This window comes from Sylvia atricapilla, chromosome 6, assembly GCF_009819655.1.
Source record: "Sylvia atricapilla isolate bSylAtr1 chromosome 6, bSylAtr1.pri, whole genome shotgun sequence".
Lineage (NCBI taxonomy): Eukaryota > Metazoa > Chordata > Aves > Passeriformes > Sylviidae > Sylvia > Sylvia atricapilla.
The window spans coordinates 35,854,239-35,865,195 of record NC_089145.1 but is presented as its reverse complement, the minus strand read 5'-3'; the positions used below and the strand labels follow the sequence as shown (position 1 = coordinate 35,865,195).

At 50.3% G+C, this 10,957-nt stretch overlaps 1 protein-coding gene across 1 annotated transcript; it reads right to left on the bottom strand.

The window, feature by feature from the left end:
* Positions 1-205: 205 nt before the first annotated feature.
* KLHDC2 (kelch domain containing 2) lies at positions 206-10,424 on the bottom strand. Its single transcript, XM_066321476.1, has 14 exons — positions 10,272-10,424; positions 8,706-8,872; positions 7,908-7,987; positions 6,970-7,087; positions 5,901-6,016; positions 4,641-4,722; positions 4,461-4,544; positions 3,473-3,553; positions 3,335-3,393; positions 3,055-3,164; positions 2,579-2,651; positions 1,904-1,991; positions 1,517-1,569; positions 206-1,083 (listed from the first exon to the last, which is right to left on the bottom strand). Exons 2-14 carry the CDS (start codon positions 8,859-8,861, stop codon positions 960-962), a joined length of 1,224 nt encoding a protein of 407 aa, XP_066177573.1. The 5' UTR covers positions 8,862-8,872; positions 10,272-10,424; the 3' UTR covers positions 206-959.
* Positions 10,425-10,957: the final 533 nt, after the last annotated feature.

Below are 10,957 nucleotides of genomic sequence, written 5' to 3'. Positions count from 1 at the left end.
GTGTTCAGTTCCAGAGAGAATGCTTCCTTTGGGAAGGTGCAATTGTGTTTCCCCCCAAACATTCTCTGGCTGTGGAGAGAGGGAAGGTGCAGGCCCAGATCCCCCTAGCCCAGCTGTGCCAGAAGCCTGTGAAGGCGAGGAGGAAGAGCAGGGCTGGGAGTCAGGAGAAACCCCCGGGGATCTCTCAGGAATTACAGCACAGGAATTGTTCTACAAGTCAACGTTTTTAATTGGTTTTTGAAGACAGATTAAAACATGATTCCCCCCCTTTCCCCACAGCAGCACGGCCTGGCCCTGTCCCCTGTGTCCCCGCAGAGCTGTGTCAGCCAGGGCAGGGCTGCCCCTGTCCCTGCAGCCCAGGGGACATCCCTGGGGCTGCTCCGGGTGCAGGGGAGCTCCACAGGGCCGGGAACAGGCACAAGCACTCTCAGTTACACTCACAGGGCAGAATATCTGCTACCTAAGGTTCACAATTGAAGTTCCACAACATAAAAACTCCAAAAAAAACCCCAAACAACCCCCAAACTACAGCCAAGCAGAGAGTAGTGGTGCTTTAACATCTCAAGGTTTACGACAGTTTATCGACCGACAATGGGACAACTTCCAGATCCTGCTTCTAACTTCCAGATCCTGCTTCTCTGACCTTAAGCATCTGTGGCAAAAGGTGAAGCTGTGGACTGAACACCACTAAAGCCACATTCCAGAGCCGTGGTGTGCTCAGCATTCCCAGCTCCTGTCCCCACAGACATCCCCGGCTCTGGGGCTCAGCCTCACCCCCTTGGGCACAGACCTGCTCACAGCTTAAGCTCAGGCTCGTCTCCTCTGGCATTAAATACATTTATTGGAACATCTCACACAAAAAGAGGTTCTCTCTAGGCCATTCACATGCACGGGAGGGCGAGAAGCAACTACCTACACACAGAGGGGTCAGCACACACCTTTAATGTGCCCGGGAGGGCTCAGGAGCCTGAGGTGTTGTTGCTGCCAAAGCGCTGGTTCACGCTGTGCAGCAGGTGCTTGGGCAGGCAGTGCCACGAGCTGGCCAACATCTCCTTGAAGCAAATCACAGCCTCGAGGCACAGCCTGGAACACAAGGGCTGCTGTCAGCAGGGAGGAAGCTGCAAGGGGAGCTGCTTGTGCCAGAGGTGCTGAGGGGAATCCTCCATCCTCAGCCCTGGCTGCTGATCTGGCAGCGTTTCGTGGAGGTGGAAATGTTCTCCAGGGTTTTAGGAACATGAAGAGATCTAATGGTAACTCTGCCCCACTTGTCATAGGATCCCAGGATGGTTTGCGTTTGAAGGACCTTAAATCCCATCTCATCCCACCCTTTTTCCATGGGCAGGGACACCTTCCACCAGCCCAGAGTACTCCAAGGCCTGTCCAACCTGGCCTAGGACACTTGCAGGGATCCAGGGGCAGCCACAGCCATGCCAGGGCCTCCCCACCCTCCCAGGAATTTCCTGCTGCCAGCTAAGCTGGGACATGACAGTTCCCTGCTGAAGTCCTGCTCTCTTACCTTACAAGAGATCTTGGTTGTAGGGAGAACACAAGGATTTCGTTACTGTGAGCCTGGAGAGAGACAGAGAACTGGGTCTCTGGGTGCTCAGCAGGAGCCAAAGCAGCCCAGGCTCACACAACCATGGAATCAGAGAATCCCAGAATGGCTTGGCTTGGAAGGAGCTTAAAGCTCATCCCACTGCAACCTGCCATGGGCAGAGACACTGGAGGAAGCCTTGAGGTTTCCAAGCCTTGAGGCCTCTGCACTGAGGGACTTTGGACAGGAGCAAAACATTTCCCCCTCAGGCTTTGCACCTTTGTGATCCCCACGAGATCAGAATGCTGGAGTGATCCAGCACTGCAGATCCCATGGGAAAGGCAAGCTCAAAAGCAACAAGCAACTCACAGCTTTGGAATGGGCCAGAAGGTTGTTGGCACAGCCCCCAAAGATGATGACCTCGCCCTCCTCGCTGGCACAGGCAGTGTGCCACAGCCTGGGAACAGAAAGCAGCACTGCGTTAACCCCAAATCCCAGCTCCCTCCTCATCCCAGCCAGGCCAAAGCAGGCCTGGAAACCGCAGAAAGCCAGGAAGCACCAGCACTTTAACTCCTTAACCTGGCTCAGATCACTTCCCAAACCAGAGGGAGAAAAACTTGTGTCTTCCATGCCACACTTGTGCAGCACAGAGGTTTTGGGGCTTTAAACTGCAGGTCACCAACTCGCATTTCTCAGCAGGAAGCCAAGAACAGCCCTGGCTGTCCACAGGAGGACCTTGGTGACACCAGCCCGTGCCTGGTTGGTGGCAGAGCAAGGACACTGGTTCCAGTTAGCTCTGGTGCTGGCACTGCAGCTCTGAGTCCTCTGCAGCCAGATCAAACCCTAAACCCCCCGAGGTCAAACCCTAAATTCTGTGTTTCCTGCTGCCTGCAGCACCTGCCCTGTGTGGCCCTCACCCAGAATCCTGGAAGCACCTCTGGGACACATGGAAAAGGAGAGCTGTGAGGAGGAACCAACCAGTGTCCTCTCTCTGGGAGCCACCACTTCTTTTGCACCCAATTTCCAGGGAATTGTCTGCCATACCTTGGTTTTTCAGAGTAGTTATGCTCAAACTGTACCCACTCGTTCTTGCTGATACAGTAAATCCAGGCATCACCTGAAAACAAGCAAAATCCCAGATAAAACTAGGATTCTGTCAGTTCAAATACTCTGGTGTAGCACATCCCATTTCTGTTCTTAGATAAACCAAATATTTTAGGAAAAAGCCTTATAAAACATTGGCTGCTGTTTGGCAACAGGTGTTCAACGTAAAAGAGATTTAAGGTGGAGAATTATAAAGCTGTCACTAATTGCAATTTGCACTTTTAAATACATTTTTAGAGCAGATGAACTGCTGGAAGTTTTGGTGTCACTACACTCTCAGCAACTCCTGCTCTGTGGAATGAGGAGTTGGAGCACAACGGAGGAATTCAGAAGGAATTTAAGGCAATCATTCTAGCTCCTGTGCACAGCTGCTCCAGAGCACAAAGCCACCAGCAAATCCCTTTGGAATGACTTACTCAGGGGCTGCTTGTCCGTGGTGAATCCTCCAAAGAGGAAGAGGTGATCCGAGGAAATGGGCGTTAAGGAATGCCATGATCGGCCCACGGGGCAGATGCCTTGGGTGAGTCTGGATTGCAATAAAAACACCCCAAATCACCAGCAGGGACAGCAAAATCCTGCTGCTCTTTCCTGCTCTGATAATTTCTCAAGTATCTGCAGGATACTGCAGCAACCCAAGGACAACTTTCATTTCTTTAGGCACACGGAATTTTACGTGGATAGAGTCTGAGCACGCACATTTCGTTCCACTCCCACGTGTCCAGGTTCAGATAGTAAAAGTCGTTCATCCTGGACTCCTACAACAGAGCAGACTGTGGCTCAAATCTCCTGCTGAGCTTTGGGTTTAAGCACAGGTTAAAAAGAGGCTGGGCTTACCCTGTATCTGCCTCCAAAGACATAACCCCTGTTCCCAACCGTGGCACAGGCGTGAGCAGCTCGAGGGGATGGCGTCTTCCCCTGGGGAAGAGAAAGGGGCCACAAATCAGGGGACAACACAGCTTGGCTCAACTCACATTTAAAGCCAGCAAGGAACAGAGGGAAAAAAAATCCACAGCCAGTAAATCATCCTGTGTGTGCCGGCTTGGTTTTTTTCGATGGATGGGAGGTCAGAGAACTCATTAAAAATGGGGCTTATTTTTTCCCTCCTGAAGTGTATAAATTTTGGTTTTAGCACGGGGTTCAGCCACAGAAGACAGACTGGAAATGAGACAGAGACATAATAATTGTTTATATTCATAAATCTGTCCAAGGCCAGGTTGGACAGGGCTTGGAGCAGCCTGGGATAGTGGAAGGCATCCCTGCCCATGGCAGGAGTGGAACTGGGTGAGTTTTAAGGTCCCTTCCCACCAAAACCACTCTGGGATTTCATTAAACACCATTTTTCTTGACTTTCTGAACTACCTGAGACCTGTATGAAGTAACCAGAGCAATTCTTTGGCAACCTGGAGTTCCTCGTCTTGTATTTCACTTTCTCCAACCCTGGTGGCAACACCAGCCCATTTCCCTGTTCCTGAACACTCCTGGGACACTCCAAATGTGTGGATTTGCAATTAGCAGTGTTTAACTGTCACCTGACCACAATTCAGCACCCCAGGGACAGGTACCAAGCATATCCTGGCAGTGAGGGTGACATCAAACCCCACATTCCCCTATCCTGAGCACAAGGCAGCTGAAGCATCAACCAAAGCAAGACACAGGAAAAAAATTGATGAAGCCAGATCAAAATAAAAGGCAAATTTCCTCTTTTTGCAGAGTGGATCTGTCAAAATGAATGGTTTAAACTCAGTGGCAATGCCTCCAAGAACACTCCTAAGTAACATCACTGAGCTGTGTTTTAATTAACTGAGAGCAAACCATTAATTACCGTAGTTATAGGCTGGCTCCAAGTGAAAGTTTCAAGGTCCAGAACATGCACGTGGTCGTTCCACCCTCTAGGAAGACCTGAATTCTTAAAAAACAAACAAACATAAAGAAGCAACAAGTTTTAACAAGCACTGATTAAATATTAAAAGTTGATACAGAAATGGCTTGCAGGGTTACTTACCCAAAAAGAGGTTTCATCAAACTCAAATGTTCCACGTTGTTTCCCTTCAGGAAAATAGCCATAGCCTCCAAAAAAGATCAGCCTGGAGGAAAACATGGATCAAGAGCTGTGAGAAATTCTGTCACATCTGGTAATATTTATATAGATATAGATATAGAGATAGAGATAGAGATATAGATATGTGTGTAAATGTAAATATAAAGGCTGTGCTCAGAAAACCAGGGAAGTTCCTTTGGTTTGCCAGGTGTGGGGCTCTGTTGCCTCATGGATCTTCCCACCCATACCAAATCTCTCTGGAGCTGTTTCCAGCCTCAGGCTCTCAAGCTTTGCTCCACTTCCAAGGCCATGAAGCTGTCAAGGTGTGCAGCCTGGTCACTGCACTTTGGCCTTTGCCACGCTGTTCTCCTGGAGTTTAAATGGGAATTACCTTCAAGTTTTTATCTTTGGGGTTTAGCCTGTATTAGGAACTGGCATGGCTTTGCCAGAAATTCCTGCAGGATTATGGAGTGACAGAAAAAAAAAATATTGCAGCACCTAATTAACCACCCACAACTGCAGCCCTGCAGAGATTGACATCTAAACTGATCCTGGCAGGTGTGGTAATGAGGAGCTCACTCTCCACATCAAGGATCTGAAAAAGCAGCACTGTGGGCAATTCCACAGAATCACAGAGTATCCCAGGCTGGAAGGGGCACACAGGGATTTCCCCACCTTTCCTGAGTGTCTGCAGCAAATCCCACAGCTAATATCCTGACTGGGAGTTCTCTCCATGAAGTGGCCAAAGCAGCACACAAGTGAAACTCCCAAATCATGGAATGGTTTGGGTGGGAAAGAACTTTAATCCCACCCAGTGCCACCCCTGGCACCATCAGGGACACCTTCCACTGTCCCAGGCTGCTCCAAGCCCCGTCTAACCTGGCCTTGGACGCTGCCAGGGATCCAGGGGCAGCCACAGCTGCTCTGGGAATTCCAGCCCAGCCTCTCCCACCCTCCCAGCCAGGAATTCCCAGTCTCCCATCCATCCCTGCCCTCTGGCAGTGGGAAGCCATTCCCTGTGTCCTGTCCCTCCATCCCTTGTCCCCAGTCCCTCTCCAGCTTTCCTGGAGCCCCTTTAGGCCCTGCAAGGAGCTCTGAGCTCTCCCTCGAGCCTTCTCCTCTCCAGGTGAACATTCCCAGCCAGCCTCATGGTGACTGCAAGGAGGAGGAAGAGGAGGAGGAAGGAGAAGCCAATAGAGAGCAGAGCCCGCCCTGGGGCCTCACCTGTTCTTGTGCACCCACACCCCCAGCTTGTCCTTGGACGAGGGGGGCACCCCCTGGCACTCCACTCTCACCCACTGCAGCACCTTGTCCGTGGATCTGGCATTTAACATGTAGAACTGGGAAAATAAAGAGATTTTTTTAACTCACACAGAAAGCTTAAAGCTTGAGGCTGCTGTTCAAATAGCAACTTCAAATTAATGTGTGTTGGAAAAGAAATAGTAATAAATGGAAAGTTCTTTTCTTAGCTGAAAAGTAGCGCACTGAGAATATTTGCAACAAAATATGGATTCACAAATCCTGACTTTTTTGCAGACTCAAACACCTTTTACACCACTCACAGGGTTATGGACACAGAGCTTCAGCATCCAAAAGCTGTTGTGGGATACAATTAATGTGTGTACAGAGCACAATTGCCTTAAACTAGAAACTGGTATAAAAGTTTACAAAGTGACATTTTTTACAGTATTATCCCTTCTCTGCATTTATCTAATTGTGCAGGAAGAGAACCAGCTGTGCACTTACACACAGGAACTGCAGTGTAAGAATGCCACAGCAGGAAGGGAAGAAATCACACCTTACAAATGGGGTCTGGTTCAAATTGTCTGCAAAAATTCCTTCAAACTCTTTCTAGTTTATATTTACATATGAAATATATGACCTTACATTTAAATATATAAGCTACATATTTATATAGACCAAAACTATTTAATTTAAACCATACTGCCAGACTATCAGAAATTATCATTAATTAGTTCTGGGTGAAGGGGTGGTGTTTGGTCAGTGATCTTGGAGGACTTTTCCAACCTAAATGATTTGGGGATTCTGGGATTACCACAGACTCCAGGGAGGAGAAACACTTCAAGACCAGTTCCAGATCAATTCCTGGTATCATCCAGGCAACTCTGGCAATTCCCATCTTTTAAAATCAGCCAGCTCAGAGGCAGGGACAGACACAATCCAATTGCTCAGGAGAATTGCACAAGGCCAGAAGTGATGCCAGCTCTGCAGGGCTGGGAAGTTCCCAGGGCACAATCTCCATGGGAAAGAAGGGGAAAAAGGAATTCCTGACCTTGTTGGTGTTGCCCCGGGCGTGGTGGCCCCCGAAGAGATAAACCACTCTGTCCACACACACGGCACAGCTGCCAGACATGGAGGGGGGAACATCTCCCTCTGTCTTGCTCTTCTTCCTGCAAAACCAGGCTGGAAGATTTCACCTGCTCCCACTGAACCAGGACAGGTTGATTTGGAAGGTTTTAACGACACCAGTTCTCAGTTCTTCCCACCTTTTCAGATGTAACAATTCACAAAACTACACTCTGTTATGATGGAAAAGGCAGTTGAGTGAATACATGGGTTTTTTTAGGGGGTAGGAATCCCATCTGCCAAGCTCAGGAGTTTGGAATGCTCAGATGCCTCAGGCAAAGAGGATTCACCTGTGTAAACTGCAGGTTTCCACTTTGCTGCTGCATTTTTTTCCTGTTTTTAAACATCATAACCACAGAGAGGAGATTCCAGCCTGTGCTCAAAGCTGTCCCTGACCCCAGGGAAGGCTGGGAACATGGCTGGAATCCCACTTCCTGCAAAGCACTGAGCAGCTTCTTTGGCTGCATCAACCTTTAAGAACAACTCCTGGAATGGCCAAAAACTCAACAGGGACTTCCCTGACCATCACTGGCATCAGAAGTGGTACAAACACACAATTTCCAGCTGCTGTATCCTATCCCCAGGAATCCCAGAACCCCTCACACTGGTGATCACACACTCCTATCCAGGCTGCCTGTCCCAGCTACCTCTCCTACTTCATCCTGGAAAAACATATTGGATGCTTTTCACAGAGAGAAAAACCCACCAAACCTGAAATATTTTACACATTTTTGCAACAGTTTGATAGGTGGGAGAAAAAAGAGATCAAGGAATTCTCTCCCTGCTCAGTCCCTGAGCATGCTTTCCACATCAATTTAAGGATTTATCGATTTTTTTCTCCCCCAAATTAATAATTTACTGTACCATCTTCCAGTTTCCATGTTGTAGATCCATATTTCATCCCTAGGCAGGTAGAAGTCATAAAATCCCCGGACCTGGGCATTCTGCAGGACAGGTCAGAGAAGGGAAAACAGCGTTAGAAGGATGCTTGACACACGGAATTACAGACTCCTGGGAATGTTGACACCCCCTCTGAGACCTAATCACAGCACAGATCACAGCAGGAGTAGTGCCTGTACTTCCCACACTCCTGTGCCTCACACCTGTTCCGAGAACAGGAATCAGCCTAATTTAGCACCTGCTGGGGACAATCAGCTCCCAGCAGAGCCAGATGGGGGTAAATGCAAGTTAAACTTCTGTTTTACAGCCCGAGCAAGGGAGAAGAAATGAGCCAAAAGCTCCTTGTTCATTCCTCCACCCTCTCCATGACAGGAATTATACTGAGTTCAGTGACAATAATTTTGTCACTGAAATGATTTTGTGGTGCTGCACCCCCCCCAGTGTGACAACAACAAACCTGGGATCCTTAACACTCAAAATACAGTTGTGCAAATAGAATCACCACTCCCAGGGTGCACAATTCCAATCAGACAATACTCCCTTCACCGTTTGCCAAAGGCATACAACACGCCAAAAACCTCCATGTGCCTGCTGAGGTTTAACACCCGTGATCTATTTCAACGTTGCAAAACACCCCTGAAGGCCGTGTTACAAATTGTTCGCTGGAGCTGCCGCGTTCCGGGGGAGGAATAATTTCCCAGAGTCACCCCCGGATGGATGGGACAATTAACGAATTCCCAAGCCTGTGCAGAGGAGCTGTACCTTGTATCCTCCCCAGACGTACATGCAGCGCCCGTCGGTGACGGCCACGTGCCCGCTGCGCTCGGCGGGGCTGTCGTTCTCCAGCTGCTCAAAGCCCTCCTCGGCCGGCGCCGGCAGCTCCTCGTCCGCCGGCAGCTCCTCGTTCTCATCGGCCATGTCGGGACGTGCTACAGGCACACAGGGACACGGAATTCCCTCAGCTGGATCAGCCAGTGCAACCCCTGGCCCCGCGCAGAGCCCCCAACAATCCCAGCCTGGGCATCCCTGGGTGGGTGTCCAAAGGCTCCTGGAGCTCTGGCAGCCTCGGGGCCGTGCCCGTTCCCTGGGGAGCTTTTCCAGGGCTTATTCCACCCTCTGGGGGAAGAACCTTTCCCTGAAATCCAACTCGACCCTCCTCGACACAATGTGGGGCTTGGGGAAAAAAGAGAGAAAAACCAGGAGAAGCTACACACGGTTGGAGTCAAAAAACGTTCCGGGTGGGGACTCCTCACTGGTGCGTGGCTTGTAACGGGTTTTCAGGCGCCGATGTGACTCAGAAGTGTCCGTTTTTAAAAATATTAAAAATTTATCTATCCATCTTTGACTGATTTGCCCAGAGAAGCTGTGTCTGCCTCTGGATCCCTGGAAGTGTCCAGGGCCAGGCTGGATGGGGCTTGGAGCAGCCTGGGACAGTGGAAGGTGTCCCTGTCCATGGACAGGATAAGCATTAAGGTAGCTTCCAACCCACACCATTCCACGACGTCAAAAACCCCCCAAAAACCCAAAACAAAAGAAAAGAAAAAAAAAAAAAAGAAAAGGAAAAAAAAAAACCCAAAAAACCAAAAAACCAAAACAACAACAACAACAAAAAAACCAAACCAAAAAAACCACAAACAAACAACAACAACAAAAAAACCCCAAACCCCCAGACAATCCAAAGGGGAATAAATTTGACAGCTTTGCCTACAACAGCAGCAAATCCTGGAGCTTTTCAGTGTCCCCCACACAAACCTTCCCACAGCGGTTCAGTGCAGGACAATGTCACCTATCCTAGACAGAGTTCCACAGAATATCCCTGCTCCCAATCCATGCAGAATGCCAAAGCCCAGACTGTCCTGGGAAGACATAGATCCAAAGCTCAGGAAAGCCAAACAGCCCAAATTTGTGCCCCCAAAGCCAAGGAAAAGGACCTTAGTGGGACAATCACACCCTGCACTCCAGAATTGGACATTCTGGCTCTGATATTCCTTTACAGCGCTCCTGAAGGATTTTCGCTTGTTTAATTTTAATCATTCCCGCCACGGAGACGCTGCAGCACCTTCGGAGGGTTATCTGCGAGCGTTAATTACGATTTCTAATTTAGATTAGCAAGCCTTGCCCACAGCTTCGTGAAACCTGCCTGCTTCGAGGTAGCGGTGTCTTCAGCGCCTCGGAGCAATGACACACAGATAATATTTATATATAATACATATGTATCACATTCTATTATTCATTTTACCCCTGAGACACGCTGGGCCGTGTCCCTTCAGCCGTTTCCCCCTCAGCTCCCCGCAGCCCTGCGCGCTCTGCCCACCACCCCTCACACACCGCGGCAAGCAGGCGGGGGCTCCTCACGACACGCTCTTCTGTCGCGACATGCCCGAAGCGCAGGGCGGGCCCGGGGGGGGGTTGCTGCTCACGACACGCTCAACTGTCGCGACATGGCGCCCGCCCGAGCGCTGCCCGGCGCCGTTACCGGCCCGACCCGAGCCCGCCCCGCGTCCCTCGGAGCCCCCCGGGACCGTCCCGCTCCTACCGCCACCCCGCTGCCGCTCCGCCGTCCCTCCCGCAGCCGCGGCCGCGCCGCAACATCCGCCGGGCGGGCGGCACCTTCCGGCAGCGCCGCGCAGGCGCCGCGGGCACCCCGACACCGGCCCCGAGGGTACCCGACTACCCCGAAAGTCACCCTGGGGTACCCGAACTACCCCAGAATTTACCCTGGGGGCATGGAGCACCCCAAAATCCGCCCTGAGGGCACCTGAACCACCCCAAACCAACACTGGGAGCTCCTGAATTACCCTGGAATTAACATCAGAGCTCCCACACCACCCCAAATTTACACTTGGGACATCTGAACCTCCCCAAATCAACACTGGAAGCAGAAATAACCATGAGGGCACCTGATGCTCCTGAATTCACATTTGGGGCACTTGAGCCACCCCAAAAATTAACATTGGCAACTCCTGATCAACCCCCAAGTTAACCATAAGGGCGCCTGAACCTCCCCAAATTAA